The sequence below is a fragment of the Ostrinia furnacalis genome, unplaced genomic scaffold (assembly GCF_004193835.3).
Source record: "Ostrinia furnacalis isolate ACB-3 unplaced genomic scaffold, ASM419383v2 OfSCF1928, whole genome shotgun sequence".
NCBI lineage: Eukaryota > Metazoa > Arthropoda > Insecta > Lepidoptera > Crambidae > Ostrinia > Ostrinia furnacalis.
Window position 1 is genome coordinate 48,680 of NW_021132167.1, and position 19,769 is coordinate 68,448.

Here is a 19,769-nt window from a genome sequence, read left to right on the forward strand (position 1 = left end):
GGTGCACTTAATCTACTTGTGATACATAGGGAAGATACACTCAGAGCCTCTTACATCAGCTCCAAGTAAACTGTCAAGTAGGCTACTCGTTGCTTAAAGTCACGAGTAGCAACAAAACCTTGACACTGATAAGACTGATGCAAAAATATTTCTAACTTTTACTTGCTAAATAGTGTTGATGAAGAAGTTACTACTTAAAACTTTACTCGGAGATAGTGGAAGAAACTTTTCAGTCTATATGTATATGTTCACATTGCATTGGGCGTACTGGTCACATGGGCATTCTTCGTTTGATGTAACCGCAGAGAGACCCTCCCGGGCTGTCTCAAACTAACCTCGCATATTTCTACGTACGCCCCGCCAACGCTCCACGTACGCCCCGCGGCATTACTTCATCTACTTCTCCTGCCCGTAGGTATTGCCGCGCGCGCGGCGACGCGGCGAGCGATCAGCACGAGCGCTACACGTGGTTCTTCCTGCGCGCCAACTTCCTGCCCAACTTCAGAGAAGAGGTGCTGAACTTGCTCGGTGAGTTGACTATAATCTCTTGCTGCTTTCGTCACTGAAAAAGATATTATTGCTTTTTAAATCATCGTCATCATTTCAGCCATAAAAGTCCACTGCTGAACATAGGCCTCCCCCAATGATTTCCACATCGCACGGTTGGTAGCGGCCTGCATTCAGCGCCTTTCTCGCTGGACGTCCCACGCTGCGTTTTCCGCCTTTTAAATTGTTAAACTTTAATAAATTACTACAGACCTAGCGTAGAACTGAGTCAGTGCCTGAGGTGAGTAGCACGGGAGGGGTGACATGTGACGTCACAGAGAGCTTACAAAATGAAGTCTCGTTTACTTTAATTTGTCGTCACAAAAACACCCTCCTGTGCCGCTGTCATACCTCATGCACTGATTCCGTTATGTGCTAATAGACCTTTGATAATATAAAACAGTCAAAATATTTTATTTCTTCTTTTTAAACTAATAAACTGCCAGTCCATAAGACCTATCGCTAACTTGAATTTCCTTCATTCTGTTTCTAAGGATCACATTAAGAAGCTTAAATTCGAGCGGGTAAACCCTGTGATTGGTTGAAATTCAATAATTTAACCAGTCTTGAGTTTTATGTTTCCTTTTGTAATACACACCTACATTTTTTTTTTTTTTTTTTTTTTTTTTTTTAAATAATTAAAAAGATTATTAGCAATTTGTTATTACACAAATTACTAATACTCCCGTTAGCCCCTCGTACTAAGCTAAATATGCTTGTGTCACGAGTGAGCTCACCACAATAGTCGTCAACATTACTTGAAAGTTACCTATATTTATTGATATTTTATTGCGCAGGGTTCAAACAAGACGATATCCCGTCGAAGTTCAAAAGCAACGGCGTTCCCGGCGACGGCACGCAGCCAGATGTCGCCGCTCTCAGCCGCGTAAGTGCCATCACGCGATGAAGACTGGCTTGCAAACTCCATCGTCTGTCGCAATCGCTTTCAACGGGATGGCCATAGCAACTGTCAATTGCAGTCGCGAGTTTTACATTTGCAATTTACTCGCTTCAAATGTGGAAATATGAAGTTCTTTCTGATACGACGAACTTTATTGAAGTCTATGGATGTATTTTATAATCGAAATTTTAATATTTTATCTTTATAAAAGATACAATGTAGTCGAAGATCTTGAATTTTAAAGCGATTGCGACAGACCTTTGGTCTATAGCTTTAACACACTTGTGCGAATAAATTCTTACTGACTCTATGGTTATTTCTTGTTGTAACGTAGTTTGTAAGCTACCAGGACTTTGCTTTTATTATTGCTATTAAACTGTTAATCTTAACTTCTTTGTGCGATTGGCCTATTTACCTATTTCGCAAGTGTCGTTTCGCTTCTCACTCTGTAACTAGTTCAGTCAGCCAATAAAATTATTTCAGTATTACATTATAACAAAATTAATATGACTAAGCTCACGTTTAAAGCTCTAAAAAGTAATCTAGTTGACATTTAACTGGTTTACTAATTAGACGGTTAGACCGCTTTCAAATTAGGGCGTTAGAAGCGCGACAGCAGCGCGGCAGCGGCGTTTTTATAATGTGAAAGCAGACATCAGCTTTCATATACACTCGGCATCAAATAAATCGCACTTCCCGCGACAAGCAATTATCAAACGTATGCATCCACGTCCCACCAACATTGGTACCATTTGAAAGCCTAGTTCTAAACATCATTTCATTAAAGGAAAGGTTTTTACCCCAAAAATGTGTCTTGAGAAAGGGTCCAGAGTCACATCTTCAAAAATAGGTTACCTTGAGCCAATTTTTATGGCTAAAAAACTGTTAAGTTGGGATTAATCGCTATCCATTTGTTAAAGAGGGCACGAGAAATCATTATTTGGTTTTATAACCATAAAAATTGGTCTAATTGATCCCAGAGGTGAGCCCAAAGTGAGGTCTTTTTTCAAGTCACATTTATGGTATATGTTAACAATTTATTAAGATATTAAATGTGTTTTTCTTTAAGGATATTTATTGTGCTTTCAAATAACACCGAATATACAGTGTGTCCGGGCATGTAGTGATCAAACTTTATGGGCCAAATCTAGGGACAATTTTATCGATAAAAATACTTCAAATTTGGGGCTTGACCCATTTATCGCAAAATTACAAGGATTTAAGTTTTTAATTTTTAGTTCTCACCTCTTCCTTCAAAAACAAGTGAAAGCGTGGGTAGCTTAACATTAATAAGCAAATATTTTATATCATGCGATAGCCAATAAAATTATCTATTAGCAAAAGTAGAAAACAGATACAAGTTTCATACATTTTAAGGGAGTAAGAATGGATTTAATTAGAAAAAAACATGACTTTTTTCACTTCTTTTTCAGTTATTTTCCAACACAAGAAAAACCAGGTCGTTAAGGTATGTTTTATTTGCATTGTATTATTAGTATTTGAGCTATTCTACAAAACGAATGTAAATTTATTAGTCTACGTCTATTAGTTTCGACGTATTTGTTAAACAAAGATACCCATTCCCAGCGGTTTCCATAGTAATCGGAATAGGTTGTGTGATTCTTTCAGGCAGTGCATTTTCGCATGTCGCGTGCGCTATGGAAACCGCTGGGAAGGGGTATCTTTGTTCAACAATTACGTCGAAACTAATAAACGTAAACTAATAAATTTACATTCGTTTTGTAGAATAGCTCAAATACTAATAATACAATGCAAATAAAACATACCTTAACGACCTGGTTTTCCTTGTGTTGGAAAATATCTGAAAAAGAAATGAAAAAAGTCATGTTTTTTTCTAATTAAATCCATTCTTACTCCCTTAAAATGTATGAAACTTGTATCTGTTTTCTACTTCTGCTAATAGATAATTTTATTGGCTATCGCATGATATAACATTTTTGCTTATTAGTGTTAAGCTACTCACGCTTTCACTTGTTTTTGAAGGAAGAGGTGAAAACTAAAAATTAAAAACTTAAATCCTCGTAATTTTGCGAGAAATGGGTCAAGTCCCAAATTTGAAGTATTTTCATCGATAAAATTGTCCATAGATTACGCTCTTAAAGTTTGATCACTACAAGCCCGGACACACTGTATAAATAAATAATAAATAACAGAATATTGTTGGGGCACCATGATTGTGTCAGAAGAAAATCTTTAAAGTTCGCGTCGCGGAAGGTGCGGTTTATTTGTAGTTGATACTGAAATTATCGGCAGCGCCTCTGTCGCGCTGCTAAAGTCGCCTAAATGTGAAAGCGCTCTTAAGAGAGTTTGTTGTCTGACTGGGCTATGTCCTCGGGTGTATTACTGGCGTGTACCGGGCTATGTCCATGGCACATAAGCTGTATGTTTCTGTCGCTGCGGCTGGCAGGGCGAGTCCACGGAGACGGAGGCAGAGCTGTCCACTGACACCAGCACCGATTTGTCGGTAAGTATCTAGTGGTAGGATTTTGAGGACTGTAATTGAATGATCGAAATGTCTTATAGATGACCCACGCTGAACTGTCCCACCAAACTCAATGACAGGGGGGCGCTACCATCGTTCAACTATATGGTTTCCAACATGGCAAAAATCGGAACCAGCGATCCGGTATTGACGGTGGCGCCCCGCTGTCAATGTCATGCATAGGACAGTTCAGTATTTTGGAACTATACACCCGTATTCACAAACGATGCTTGCTTAAGTGAAGCAGCAAATCGAACGCACAGCGTTGAATAGAGCTCTGTGATTGGTTCGTGTGTCACCCTGTGCGTCCACGCGCACTGTGAAACCTCATAGCAATGTTTGTGAATACGGGCGTTNCTATAATATACAAATCTGTGGGGGATACTTTCAACAACGTTATGCGAAGATTTTAATGTTTCTTTTACTCTTACGCAACACTTTGGTGAGCAGAGAAAAAATATTTTAACAGCAATGCTAATCGAGTTACTAATTTTCATGCACATTTCTGTTTACCTTTCTTAACTAATAAAAAATAATTTATTTGATACCCATAAAGTGTAAGTACGCATTTTCATTGTATTTAAAGTGACAATATGTTCACAGGATGCCACAACCCTGATCGAGAGAAAACTAGCCAACGTGGACATCGGAACTGCTGTCACGAACGTAGTCATACCTAACGGGGAAGGTGAGTAACACCTGTAAAAGTGTATTACGTAAATCAACATTCTTCAAAAAAAAGCTCTGTGATTAGTTCATGTGTCACCCTGTGCGTCCACGCACACTGTGAGACCTCATAGTAATGTTTGTGAATACGGGCGTAAGACTATAGCTAGATTGAAACAGAGTATTTGGAGAAGAACAACCAAGCCCAAAATATAGGGTTAAATGTGGGTTTATTCAGAAAGCTCTACGAAAATACATGTTATTTGATTTTTCTTTATTTATTCCTTTGTACTTTAGCAGAAAATCCCTAAATTCAAGACTTACAGCTAGCTGGAATAATCGTAAATGGCACAGGGTTAAGGTTGAATTTGCGTTGCAGACCCGACAAGCCTGATCTGCCGCGCGCTGATCTGCGGCAACTTGGAAGAAGCCGTGGAGCTGTGCCTGGACGCCTCGCGCGTTGCTGACGCACTCATCATCGCTTCTCTTGGTGAGTGATAGCTTCTGTAAGAGCTGTGCTTTACATTCTTTCTATGGGTCTCACAAGAAGGTTCAAGGTCACCCAATGATCGAAACAGAAATGAGGATATCCGTAGGAGAACCAAAGCAAGAGACATAGCCCGCAAAATTGCCGAACTTAAGTTGTAGTTAGCGGCGTAGTTGGGACAGAAAAGTTCTCTAGTAGCGACCATATACCGGTAAACGTAAAGTAGGCAGGCCTTCCATTCAGTAGACTGACGATCTAGTGAAGGTCGCTGAAAGCACCTGGATACAGGCAACGCAGCACTGTGTTTTGCGAAAAATCTTGGGGGAGGCCTTTGTGTAACAGTAGACGTCCTTGAGTTTATATGAATTTGTACATATTTTATGTTCGTTTTTAATCTTCCAGGCAGCCAAGAGCTCCTGTACAAAGTGCAGAAGTACCACCTGAAGCAAACGGCGTCGGACCCGGTGTCCCTGATATCGGGCAGCTTACTCCAGTCCCGATGGGACACGCTAGTACAGTCGGCGTCGCCTCGCAACTGGCGGGACACGCTGGCCGCTATTGTCACGCACTGCGACGGCGAGGCGCTGGCGCACTACTGCGGTGAGTGTACCTGCGAAGTGTGTACCTGCGGAGTGTGTACCTGCGGAGTGTGTACCTGCGGAGTGTGTACCTGCGGTGAGTGTACCTGCGGAGTGTGTACCTGCGGAGTGTGTACCTGCGGAGTGTGTACCTGCGGAGTGTGTACCTGCGGAGTGTGTACCTGCGGAGTGTGTACCTGCGGAGTGTGTACCCGGGATACTGCCTCGGTTTTAGAATAGAATAGAAAGTATTTATTTGTCTCAAACAGGTTAAATTTACAAGGTATCACAGTGTACAACAGTGATTATGAGACAAAGGTCTATGACTCAGAGATCGCAAGAGACCGATAAACCCTGTTATTCATCAGCCATAGCCAAAATATTAATATTATTTTGCACTTAAAATTACAATAAACTTGAATTAAAAATTGCTACGTGAACTTATATAAATCACGCTTGATACAATACATTGACAATGTGTCGCAACGCAGGAAAGGCTATGCAGATCTGCACTTGCTTCTCCGCGCGTTATCTGCGACCCCGCGTACCGTTATGGAGGGCGGTGCAACGTTATAAACGCCTACCCTCCTATAAACTGAACTCTTGTCATTTTGTACAGAGATGCTGGGCGACAAGTTATCTGCCGAGTCGGAGCCAGCACTAAAGGAGGCAGCCTCCCTGTGCTACCTATGCGCTATGTCTCCGTCGCCGCTAGCTGCTTTATGGGCGCGGCGCGTGGACGCGGCCGAGCGCGTCCTTTTAGCCGGCCGGGCTGCTGCCGCGAGAGGTCGTCAGTGGCAGGTAACTACAGCTGTGTGGGGCTCAGGCAGCCCTGTGCTGTACCATCGATGACTGTGCGGAGATTAGGTGTCCCTGTGCTATACCACACGCGGCTGTGCAGAGCTTAGGCGGCCCTGCGCTATACTACAGGCGACTGTGCTGAGTCCAGGCATCCTTATGGACTGGCCCAGGTGTCCCTATAGGTGGCTTTGTGGAGATTAGGCGTCCCTGTGCTACCTGTGCACCATGTCTCCGTCGCCGCTAGCTGCGCTGTGGGCGCGTCGTGTGGACGCCAATGGCGGGTAATTAGTTGTATGAAGACCAGGTGTACCTGTGCTATACCACAGGGGCTGTGTGGAGCCCAGGCGGCCTTGTTCTATACCATAGGTGGTAGTGTGGAGCTCAGGCGTCCCTGTGCTATGCCGTAGGTAACTGTGCGGAATATTTTCCTACAATTATGATTCCAGATATGTACCAATCTCACTTAACACCAGGTGCGATTGCGGTCAAATACCTGCTTTGTCTAGCGTAAAAAAAATTACTGGCTTTTGAATTGAACCAAAGTGAGGTACCTAGCCTAATTTGATTTATTTTTCTCCCCAGAACGGCGACAAGCTAGAAGCGGTCCTCGTGGAGTACGCGTCGCGGCTGGCGGCGCAGGGCTGCCTGCAGAGCGCGCTCAGCTCGCTGCAGGGCCTGGCGCACACCGAGCTGCGGGAGCGCCTCGAGCGCGCGACCGGGCTCCCGCGGCCCGCCGCCCAGGTGAGTCCAGCGACGCGGGCTCCCGCGGCCCGCCGCCCAGGTGAGTCCAGCGACGCGGGCTCCCGCGGCCCGCCGCCCAGGTGAGTCCAGCGACGCGGGCTCCCGCGGCCCGCCGCCCAGGTGAGTCCAGCGACGCGGGCTCCCGCGGTCCGCCGCCCAGGTGAGTCCAGCGACGCGGGCTCCCGCGGCCCGCCGCCCAGGTGAGTCCAGCGACGCGGGCTCCCGCGGCCCGCCGCCCAGGTGAGTCCAGCGACGCGGGCTCCCGCGGCCCGCGAGCTGCAGTGTTAGTGAAGGCAGGCCTGTTCATCTCCGCGAGTTTACATCGAAAACAAAACACGCACGATAGCCCACCTACAGGATACTATTCGACAAGGCCTCACATACGAGCGAACATTGACTCACGCACGCGTATTCTTGTGTATGATGGAAAAAAATAAAGAAAATGGTGTACTAAATACTGTGCAGTATTTAACTGCCTAAATAATAATAAAAACACTGAATGTACTTTTTTAAGTTGCCTCAAGACACTGAGAGGTAAATAAGTAGTTAATATTATTCATGATAATTCATGCTAAATCATGTATTTCCTCCGCCATTTTCCGCAGTTTGGCACCTCACGTCACATCATTTTACCGAAGGCAGCCCTATAGCTTCGGCGCAGTGCCGATCACTGACGTTTGTCAACAAAATGGTGCTTGACTCTTGAGACAGGCTAAATTACACCATATTGTTAATGACATTGAGCATACATTTTTTTAAATACCTTCACGAAGTAAAACTTCTGTACGTAGTACTTATTATTATTCTGTGGTTTATTCATGATAATTCATGCTAAATCATGTATTTCCTCCGCCATTTTCCGCAGTTTGGCACCTCACGTCACATCATTTTACCGAAGGCAGCCCTATAGCTTCGGCGCAGTGCCGATCACTGACGTTTGTCAACAAAATGGTGCTTGACTCTTGAGACAGGCTAAATTACACCATATTGTTAATGACATTGAGCATACATTTTTTTAAATACCTTCACGAAGTAAAACTTCTGTACGTAGTACTTATTATTATTCTGTGGTGGAGGATAAAGTTGACAAAATAAAGCACTCGCAGCAGGTAATACTGCTCCTCCAACCGAGTCCCGATCCTAATGGAGTAGAATAGAAAACTTTTTATTTGAAAAAAAGGTATACTAGCAGGCAAGACAGATACAAACAAAGAGAAATATACAAGTGGACAGTTAACTAGTTGTGCCCCTCTGACAAAAAGGCTCGCTCAGCGTACATCAAGATCGCCAGGGCTTGTCTTAAAACTGATTTTCAATGGGGGCCCTCTGTTGTCACGGCGTACCCCTGCTGACGGAGATGCAAGAGGAGAAAGGATACCACAAGTCCGGCAGGCTAATAGCGTCTTTACTTTGCGATAAATCGTATCAACCAAATTTGAACTTCCGCTGCAACTCCTACCATAGAAAACTATTCTGCTTTCTGGACCGAGGACCACAGGATCCCCAATCCTGATCCTCCAGAAACTACGTTCTTGTTGAGACGACTTTCAGAATAGTCTGAACAACACTTATCCGGCTCGAAGGACCATGTTTAACCCTCGGGTCTAAAACAAATCGAGGACTTTAGAATCTAGGAAACATAATTGGACATTGAGTTGTTAGCTATTCTTATAAAATGTCCTACTCTGCTTTTTACACTATACATTAACGTCATGTTTGTCTTTGTGTCGCAGCAGCTACCAGGCCAGTACACACGCAACCGTACCGTGAGCTCGCACTCACAGAAGCGAGGTCACTTGACCGCACACAGCGACAATAACTCATACGGTGGAGTGAGTGGTGAGTAAAACGCATTATAAACTTTAAAAAGCTTCAACATCTCTAGATAAATAAGTTAGTGAAATAATGAGCTTATGTCAAAAGGAAAGAAAATTGGTACACCTGACAAGTTAATTCTAGGTGGCCTCGAGATTCGATATCACTTCGCAAATTGAAAAATAAAATCTCTATTGTCTTGGCAATCTTCTTTGATAACAAAAAGAGTTTTTGTTTGTCATAACAACATTTAAGAGTAAATAATCACCAACAATAGCTCACAGAACTGATGGCCACTGGGGCAGAATAGTTCTCGAGTGGCGACCATGAGCCGGAAGACGTAGCGTGGGCAGGCCTCCCACTAGGTGGACCGACGATAGGCCTAAGATGCGCGCCGTGATAACTTTTATCGACGTCAATTTGTATGGGCACAATCGATAAAATGGCGTGATAACCGCCTATCACGGCGCGCATCTTAGGCCTACTGGTGAAGGTCGCGGGAGGTACCTGGATGCAAGCGGCGCAGGACCGGTCTTTGTGGAAATCCTTGGGGGAGGCCTTTGTCCAGCAGTGGACGTCATTCGGCTGAAACGAACGAACGAATCACCAACAGACACATCCATAGAGATGTAGAGAGATGCCAACTAATGCGCTGAGTTCGACACTCAGTGTCGCATTAGAAATTAACACACAAAGAAATCAAAATATGTGCGCATTATTCACTGCGGTATCAGTACTCAACGTTCGAATAATCTTTAGTACTACGCAAGCAATGTAAACTGTTTACATTATGACGTCGCTGCTGTGATCGTTGATTTCACGAGAAATGTGTTTTGTTTTTAGGCAATTTGCTGCGGCCCCGCCCCTTTGTCACATCTCCCTTTAGTTTCTGCTAAAGCCCGGTCTGTGAGCACGTAGAATTTTGTCCAATGACCCCAAGCTACCCATCCTTATCGCTCGCGCGTAATTATATTGCTGTCGCGACTATGCAACGGGCGCCAGCAGTGAGTGTGCGAGCGCGACAGCAACATATTTACGCGCGAGCGATAAGGATGGGTAGCTTGGGGTCATAGGACAAAATTCTACGTGCTCACAGACCAGACTATATCTGTGTCACATCCTTTGAAATGTTGTATCTCTCCGCAGCGCCTCACGTATACCAGCAACCGTGGAACGAACCGCCCGCGCCCGCCGCCCCCTTCCCACCGCAGCCCCCGCGTCCCGGCAGCGTCGGGCCTCAATCAGGTACGTGCTTTATGACTTGGTGATAAGGTTGAAAATATTTTAGCAATAATGTTGCCACTGATGTTAAGGCGTAAGGATTAAACAAATGCTTCAATGAAATTACAGCGATTTTAGATTTTACCACAGGTAAGTAAAACACTTATAAATGTAGCCTCACAAAGAAACCCACAATGGGATGACACCACCAATCAATGAGAATCAGTACTGTTGTAGAAAATTCAATAAAACTAGTATCTACGTTAATCTTTAAGACATAAGAATGATATATCGTTTTGAATTATCCAAATCGGACCATTACTTACGAAGATATTAAGTAATAAACATAGGCCGTTTTTGCCGCTAAAAGTCAACGTACGCAGGGCCGCGTGACGTCATTATATCCGAATCGAGCGCAGCCGGCGTACTATTGGGATGGAAAATATTTTTTTCCAGCTAAACTATCAGTTTTAGAAAAAAACTTTTAATAACATTTATTCATCAAAATAAAGTAACCTATCGACCAGTAATTTTTAAAAATAAAAATGGGGGAGGGGCTAGCCTTACCCAGTTTCTGGTTCTGGCCTAGGGGGGGGTAAGTCATACCCAGCTTCTGGCCTAGGGGGAGTCAAACCCAGCTTATGCTTATGGCCTGGGGGGAGGGGCAAGCTTAAATCTTACCCGACTTCTGGCCGAGGGGGAAGTCATGCTCAGTTTATGACCTGGGGAGAGGAGAGGGGCGGGGAAGTCATACCCAGCTTCTAGGCTAAGATTAAATAGATTTCCAGGAGGGAGCAGCTGGCCCGCCCATGGGAACGGCGAATAGATAGGTAGGTACGTAGGTTTAACTCAGAAAAACTAAATAACAGGTAGGTATTGCGTGTACCTACATCGAAATGATCTTCATAGCAATGTCTTGTAGCCTAGGCAGAGTGTATCTGCCTCAGCTATACTTATTGTTAGAAGTAAATAAATTAATATTTATTCATTTTTATATTTTACTTGGACGAAGATATGACTCCAACAACACTTATGAACACTTTATTTGAATAAATCGCCAAATATACCACCGCGGAGACCCTAATCGCGTCTCCGCGTTCCATTGAATCGTATGAGCGTATGGATTTTTTGCGATATTTTTCACAATTTCTATTTAAAAAAATTACCTATCGATAGCTTACTTTATTCTGATGAATAAATGTCATTACAAGTTTTTCTCTAAAACTGATAGTTTGGCTAGAAAAAAATATTTTCTATCCACGCAGTACGCCGGCAGCGTTCGGATCGGATATAATGACGTCATCGGTCCCGCGCCGGACGGTCAGTGAACTTTTTTAGTAATTTGGCCATAACTTCGTCAATTTTTGTCGTAGAACAAAAATTTTTGGACTGTATATTAAGGATTTCTTAGACCTATAAATCTGCATTCACAGCTAAAAATCGAAATGATCCTCATTCACGTACTATTGGCAACAGTGTTAACTACCCATTGCCGGTCATGTCATCTCGTTCTATCGCAAAGAATCACCATTTGATGAGAGCGAGAGCAAAATCGGAAATGGATAGCTAACAGTGTGGCCGTGTGTACTTTATAAAACTGTCAAACAAGACTCCCATAGAGTTTATAGGACAATACAAGTCCATGACGTCACTTTGGCCAACTCATTTTACTAACTTTTTTCAATTACAAAGCAACCAAAATCTGGGGGCACGGCAGTGCCCCCGCCAAGTCGAGCGCGAAGCAAACACTGCCGTACCATCCTTTACTGGAACCATTTCGCCGCATTTTCAGGCCCCTATTTGAGAACCTCTGGATAAGACCAGAACGCAGAAATTTTCGTCATCTAGTAAGCTATAATCACATACTTAAAATCCAAAATTTCAAGTCTGTAGGTCATTTAGTTCCGAAGTTAAGCGAAAGCAAAGTTTCGCATTTACGACACTCACTCACTCACTGATGATCATCAAAATAGAACTAGTACTTCCCATAAACTCAGAGAGCTGAAATTTGGTACAGAGTTAGGGTTTAATGGCCACATAAAGGGAAAACTATAAAAACTAGGAAAATCGAAGATCTGGAGTAACACCACATTCATAATCAATACTACTCCGGCACCGTGGTGTTCGCCTGTATCGCTCACCGCTAGATGGCGCTAGCATTAGCAAGCGGTGTCTAGATTTTTTCCTTTCTAGAGTCCCCCGTCGATTAAGTTGAATGTTGTGTAATTTGCATTTCGTTGATTTCGTTTATTATATTGTAAGGTTCGCTAAGGTTCTTTTATTTAAACAATTCTGATTCGTTATCCATTTTAAAGGTCGTTGAGTTTATTTGTGTTTAATATCGTAAAAAAATGTCGATAAAACGACGACGTTAAATAATTTTGCCACTTTCTACAAAAAGAAGTGAAATCCCACCAAAAACATTCTGTAAAAAACTAGCCAAGTCTCGATGGAGCTGCTTGTTTATCTCTAAAAAGTAATGAAATCTAGACAAAGTCGTGCCTAGTCTATGGTTCCTTACTGCGATTTCTTTATTATTATAGTTATTGTTGTGTGACTTGGCCGTTGAACAATCTTTATTAAGATAATCATACATAAGTATTATTGAAATACGCAGCTTTATTAAACCTATAATTGACTGGTTATTGTTGAATCAACGTTTTCCAAGTGGCAATTTTCCATCGTCAATGGGTAGCGGTTCTGGCGACAGATTGGTGCAATGGTATCATAGAGCACCTCGTTTTGTACCCTTCAACGGCCAAGTCACACAACATTAACTATAATAATAAAGAAATCGCAGTAAGGAACCATAGACTAGGCACGACTTTGTCTAGATTTCATTACTTTTTAGAGATAAACAAGCAGCTCCATCGAGACTTGGCTAGTTTTTTACAGAATGTTTTTGGTGGGATACTTAATTTACAATTGATTTAAAATTGATTTTTTAAGACTAGAATAGAATAACGTTTATTTTGCTGCCACATGAATACACATACATACATAAAACAAACAGTCAACAAGTGTGTTTATAAAAAAGTTGGTGAATGGTGTCAAATACCCAATTGAATGTAACCCTAAAATTCCGCAGGTGGTCTAACGTCCCGCTCGAAGTACAAAGTGGACCCGTCCGTACAGTCGGCGCCGCTGTACAACCAGTACAGCTTCAACAACCCGGCCGCCGCGCAGACCTACGGGTATAACAGTCCCCTGCCGGACCAGTACAGGTGAGGTTGCGAAAGTATTAGTACAGGTATTGTGAGTTGGAAATGAAATTAATCTATACTATCTATACTAATATTATAAATGCGAAAGTAACTCTGTCTGTCTGTCTGATTTTGATGAAATTTGGCATAAATGTAGTTTGAGTACCGGGAAAGGACATAGGATAGTTTTTATCCCGGTTTTTGAAACAGGGCCGCCGCGATAAAGTTTTTCTGTGACAGACAAAATTACACGCGGGCGAAGCCGCGGGCGGAAAGCTAGTTAGAATATAAATCTTGAGAATTGAGATTAAAAATGTTTTTAATACTGATATTAACTAGATTTTCTTTCTTTTACATCTCTAGGAATACCTAAGATACAGATATTTACAGTCTCGTGACGTCACTGAACACTGTAGTTAGTATGGGCAGGCCTGTTCATCTCCGCGAGTTTATATCGAAAACAAAACACGCACGATGGCCCACCTACAGGATACTATTCGACAAGGCCTCACATATGAGCGAACATTGACTCACGCACGCGTATTCTTGTGTATGATGGAAGAAAATGGTGTACTAAATACTGTGCAGTATTTAACTGCCTAAATAATAATAAAAACACAGAATGTACTTTTTTAAGTTGCCTCAAGACACTGACAGGTAGATAAGTAGTTAATATCATTCAGGATAATTCATGCTAAATCATGTACTATTTCCTCCGCCATTTTCCGCAGTTTGGCACCTCACGTCACATCATTTTACCGAAGTCAGCCCTATAGCTTCGGCGCAGTGCCGATCACTGACGTTTGTCAACAAAATGGTGCTTGACTCTTGAGACAGGCTAAATTACACCATATTGTTAATGACATTGAGCATCCATTTTTTAAATACCTTCGCGAAGTAAAACTTCTGTACGTAGTACTTATTATTATTCTGTGGTATGGGTGCGTGTCATGTGACGTCACGCTCAGCTAACACACATATTAACACAGTTTTTCATTCGCAGTTCTGCCAGCGTTCCCAACCCTGGTTACGCGTCGGTCACCAATCCCGTCAACTCCATCAACCCACCGCCCCTGAACCCTATCAACCCTCCATCTTTGAACCCCGTCAATACCGCCCCACTAAATCCCATGAACCCAGCTCCCCTCAACCCACTAAATACCGCGCCACTTAACCCAATGAATCCTGCCCCACTTAACCCTATGAATCCCGCTCCACTTAACCCTATGAATCCCGCTCCACTTAACCCTATGAATCCTGCTCCACTTAACCCTATGAATCCCGGTATAAACCCTGTGAACCAGGGTAATCAGAACGGGTATTACCAAGAGTCCGCAGTGCCGGTCAAACCCGCTGCACCAGGGTGGAACGACCCACCTATGCTCACTTCTAAACCTAAGGTTAGTTATCAATGTTTCTATTTATTTACTTTCGTTGAATCAAATTTCGAACACTAAGACTAGGCGCAGACCACCGATTTTTAGTTGGCCGATAGTTGGGCCCGATTTTAATTTGTATGAAGAATCGACCAAATCAAATCGGTGTAATGTGCCATGTCCATTCATGCCCATACTGATCAACTGCCCGACTAAACTATCGGCCGACGAAAAATTGATGGTCTGCGCCTAGGCTAACAACTGATAAGCCTTTAAGGCTGAGTTGCACCATCTTACTTTAACTTTGACAAACGTCAAAAATCTGTCAAATTCCATACAAAACGCATCGTTTATCGTCATAGTTACCGTTATACTTAGGTGGTGCAACTCAGCCTAAGTATTGTACTGATTGGAAGCCAAAAACTCGTGGAGTAGAGATTAAATCTAACTACTGACAGAAAATATAGTGACTGAGTTTCTTGCGCTGCTTCTTCTCAGCACTGGCTCATTTATTGTCCTGAAGCAGTGGTAGGGTTAATGAGTACTGGGACTTGTAAAAGTGCTTTTTTAAAGCCTATTTGCAAAAATAAAATGAGTTTTTAATTAGAAATGAATTAACTCACTCAGATACTGAATAACTGTATTATCTACCATGACATGTGTTCTGCAAATAAAATTATTTCATTTGTATTTAGTTTATAAAGAGAAAACATCAACATCACAAATATAATATTGAAACATTTAAATCCGACACCTAGAAAATTAATTATTTCAAAGGCTATATTCAAATATTAAAATAGTAATACACGGGTCTTTATTATTGAGTTACATTATGTACTCACGGCTTGACGTTTCGGCTGCTATGCTGCTGTAAATAAACGTCGCGTTAATACCCGTGTCTTACTATTTTATTGAAATAGAACGCGAAAGTTTAAAATCTTATATATTCAAATATTGTCTATCAAAAATCGCAAGTAAATAGTTTTAACCAGCATTATTTTCCGTTCCCAAGTGGGTATATCGGTTTTACTCGCAAAGGTCGGTGCTGCCGCGCCACTGCGATGATGATGTGATGTATAGTTGCTCTTGTGTCGGCCAGCCAAGCGGCGACATGTCGGCGCTGCACGCGGGCACGCGCCAGTGGAGTAATATTATCGAGCATAGGCGGCATATCGGCGAGGTAGACGCATGGGAACAAAGTCCATTGGGTTTAGAATTTTGTTCAAATCAACAGCAGTTTTTGAATGTATTCATCTCTCGTTAGGGGGCGTCGATTAATTACGTGAGACAATTTTGGCTAATTTTTAACCCCCCCACCCCCCTTGGTGAGATTTCATGAGATTTTTCAGACCGCCTCCCCCACCCCCTAATCTCACGTGAGATTTTCCAAAATGCCTATTTGCAATGTAAATGAGATAATACATGCTTCGAAAATATTAGATTTTATATAAAAAACTCGACCTGCGTAAAAAAATAACTTTTAGTACAATTTTTAACTATTAGTTTACATTTTGTTAATATTTACGCATTGGTAGTAAACTGCGGATCTAAAAACTGTGCCTGTGTTCACAAAGGCAGACGGAGGATTTACTCTGTTTGTTGTGGAAAAAAATTACGTGATATTTCTCGACATCCCCCCTCTCCCCCACGTGAGATTAAGTGAGGTTTTTCTGGACCCCCTCCCCCCCCTAAAAGTCTCACGTAATTTATGGACGCCCCCTTATGGCGCAGTTACACTATGCGCGAAATTGAAGTCGAAGTAGGGGCGACGTATGGCGAAACGAACTGAACTGCGTGTTTACACTATCTGAGGGATTAATGTGACTTCACATCCAACGTAGTCACTAGCGAGCGCGTTAAAAAATATATGAAGATTTTAGTTCTTGAAAGTTTCCGCTAGGGGCGCTGTACATACAATCCGTCATACATTTAATGTCACTTATTACGCAGTCGATATCGAATGCGTTTGACGTAAACTCACACTACACTCCCTGATTCGACAAATGGCAATGCCAGATTTTGTATGGAAAGTGGCGTCTTTTTTTTTTCGCGCGGCCATCGATCAAACTTTGTTTTTTGATAACAAAATAGTGTAATAAACCAAACTTACTATGGCATGTATACCTCTAAACTCAGTCTGAACTGAGTTACGAGCATTAGAAGAAATTGCAACAAAATATTGCGATATTTTTTATTGCGCTGATTCTGCTCCATACTGATGTCTGGAGCATTTAATGGATGGTATTGTTTGTTTACACATACAATCTCACTCGTTTGTTGCAATTTCTTACAAAACCTTGCGCGCAANACTCGTTTGTTGCAATTTCTTACAAAACCTTGCGCGCAAAAAGCAAATCTAGTATGAAAATCATCAAACTTCTAATGCTCGTAACTCAGTTCAGACTGAGTTTAGAGGTATACATGTCATAGTAAGTTTGATTTATTACACTATTTTGTAATCAAAAAACAAAGTTTGGTCGATGGCCGCGCGAAAAAAAAAGACGCCAATTTCCGGCATTGTCTTTTTGCGCATAGTGTCCCTTTGTGTAGGCAAAATGAGTGACAGTGACAGATCCGAAAAATAAATGAACATCCTTATGGAATGGAGTAACCCCTCAGGCATTATAATCAGGGTTATTTTGGAGCTTCTAAATCGTATAGGCCTGATTTTACGTCAGATTTCTGTTTAAAACACCAGATTATGTGTATGTTTTATGTATATTATGGACAGAGATCTAGTGTAAATATGAGTAGGTATGTGACTGAATGAAAGTAGCAATGGACTTTGTTCGTTTTATACGCGAGTCAATGGAGTTGTTTTAGTGTGACCCTTTAATCTAATGCCATTCACCAAAAATACAAGAACTTTATTGGCCTGTAATTTAACCCTTCATCTTTTAGGCGTGGTTTATATCTTTTAGCCTTCCTTTGTTTTCGTTTGTATTTGCCGTGTTATAAAATGTATGTGAGAAATACTAAAATACATTATACATTTCAATAACAAAATTCTTGCAGATAATTCTTAGTTAGCTACATCTATCGCAGTGAAAAACCATGTTGCCTTCATATTGCTTGCCGCAATCGCACTATACCATCAAAAATAAGTCACATATGGAAAAAAAGTGTATATAATGTCTTATGTGAAATATTTTTTGACTTTCTGCCACCGAACGTTATCATTTCTAGGTCAAATTAATAAAACAAGCCCTCTTTTTTCCTATCAGCCGAAGCAAGAGGTTCAAGCGCAAGCCCCGATCACCCATCCTCTGTTTGGAGTCGAACCGCCACAGCACATACCGCTAGCGCCGAACAACCAATACCCGGGTCAACAACAATATCCGGGTCAGGCATACCCAGGTCAACAGCAGAGCCAGGTGTACCCGGGTCAGCAGCAGAACCAGATGTACCCGGGACAGCAACCTGTGCAGCCGTACCCGGGACAGCAATACGCAGGTCAACCGTACCCGGGGCAACAGGCAACTATGCAGTATCAAGATCAAATGAATCCTGCATTCCAAGGAGGGCGGGTAAGTGGTCATATGTGTGTTATTATTTTGATAAGCACATAGTAGTGTAGGAATTTTGAATTTGAATATCACGTCTTATACTGTCTGAAACAAAAAAGGGTTGTGATGTCAAATGTTACAACCCATACGATAGACTAAGATCTTGAAATAAAACGCGGCGATTGGTTTAACTTTAACGGCGCTTGTGTGTGTAACAAAAGATTTTATTAGAAAAAATATCGGACATATCTGTTAGAAAACCAATGAAAGGTGGGGTTATTGAATGGAGATCACGTCTCAAAAACAAGCGCAGCTTACCATACCCACCAGCTCTACGGACCGATAGCTTAAAAAAAGGACCGCTCGCAGCGGCCAAATAAAAAAGTGAGAGACCGTGATTTGAAGCGTTCATTGAAGGCTCAGCAAACTGCTTTCTCGATGAACATAAGCTATAATGATGATGATTCTAACTTAAAAATGTAATGTTTTATAGGAGAGCCCAGCGCAACCGGCGGTGCCCCCACCAGCCCCTGTGAAAGCGCCCATTCCCGAACAATACGCTGCCATGGTGGGCGTGTTCGACGCGCTGCGTAACGAGTGCTACAACAGGGCTAACAACCCGGTAAGTAACTGTCTGGTTAACACGTAAGACACGTTGACATCCTATCGTTTCTGTACTTACCACTTGGCACCATTGACTTTACTCTATAGTCCGGTCGCCGAGCACGTGGAATTTCGGCCAATGACCCCAAGCTACTCATCCTTATCGCTCGCGCGTAATTATATTGCTGTCGCGACAATGCGACGGGCGGCCGCAGTGAGTGTGCAAGCATAAGGATGGGTAGTTTGGGGTCTTTGGACGAAATTCTACGTGCTCGGCGACCGGGCTTTACAGTGGTGCCATCTTAGTGAGTGCAAAAGTGATAGTCCTCCTACCGCTTCAGTGCTCACCAGTTCGTGTCACCGTCTTAGCTACTAAGTGACAGATGCTACTCTACAGTGGCGCCAACTAGGCTTGTGTAGTACATGTACTATACAGTGTGAGTCACGTTAAAGTGTACATATGAAAATAGATGAAACTAGACCTATTTTTATCGACAAAAAAGAGGTCAAAAATTTTTTGAGATTTTTTTTTAATTTTTTATAGAATTTTTTTTCTTCAAATTACTTATTGTAAAGAAAACGTAATAACTTTTAAACTAAGCGGTATATCCTGATAAAATAAAAACAGTAATAATGCTAAATAACAGGCGATACAAAAAAAATACATAAAATACACAAAAAATGTCAACAAATAATAAAAAATGATACTTTTTGAAAAAAATCTGCTTAAAAATTCGTGTTTTTTTGGTTATTTTATAAATTTCTCCAAAAAATGCCCCTATTACCGGTGGTTTTTATTACTTTGTATTATTTTCTATCGTA

At 42.1% G+C, this 19,769-nt stretch overlaps 1 protein-coding gene across 1 annotated transcript in view; it reads left to right on the plus strand.

Annotated features, from left to right (window-relative positions):
• The window catches only part of Sec31 (COPII coat complex component secretory 31), a 35,136-nt gene that overhangs the window by 8,377 nt on the left and 6,990 nt on the right, over positions 1 to 19,769 (plus strand). Inside the window, exons 12-26 of the mRNA XM_028306414.1 lie at positions 416 to 528; positions 1,344 to 1,432; positions 3,876 to 3,932; positions 4,554 to 4,638; positions 4,996 to 5,106; positions 5,506 to 5,703; positions 6,301 to 6,482; positions 7,065 to 7,223; positions 8,957 to 9,062; positions 10,185 to 10,283; positions 13,348 to 13,483; positions 14,466 to 14,862; positions 15,851 to 15,983; positions 18,025 to 18,365; positions 18,838 to 18,966. Coding sequence (XP_028162215.1) covers positions 416 to 528; positions 1,344 to 1,432; positions 3,876 to 3,932; positions 4,554 to 4,638; positions 4,996 to 5,106; positions 5,506 to 5,703; positions 6,301 to 6,482; positions 7,065 to 7,223; positions 8,957 to 9,062; positions 10,185 to 10,283; positions 13,348 to 13,483; positions 14,466 to 14,862; positions 15,851 to 15,983; positions 18,025 to 18,365; positions 18,838 to 18,966 — 2,335 coding nt within the window. The remainder of the gene's footprint in view (positions 1 to 415; positions 529 to 1,343; positions 1,433 to 3,875; positions 3,933 to 4,553; positions 4,639 to 4,995; positions 5,107 to 5,505; positions 5,704 to 6,300; positions 6,483 to 7,064; positions 7,224 to 8,956; positions 9,063 to 10,184; positions 10,284 to 13,347; positions 13,484 to 14,465; positions 14,863 to 15,850; positions 15,984 to 18,024; positions 18,366 to 18,837; positions 18,967 to 19,769) is intronic.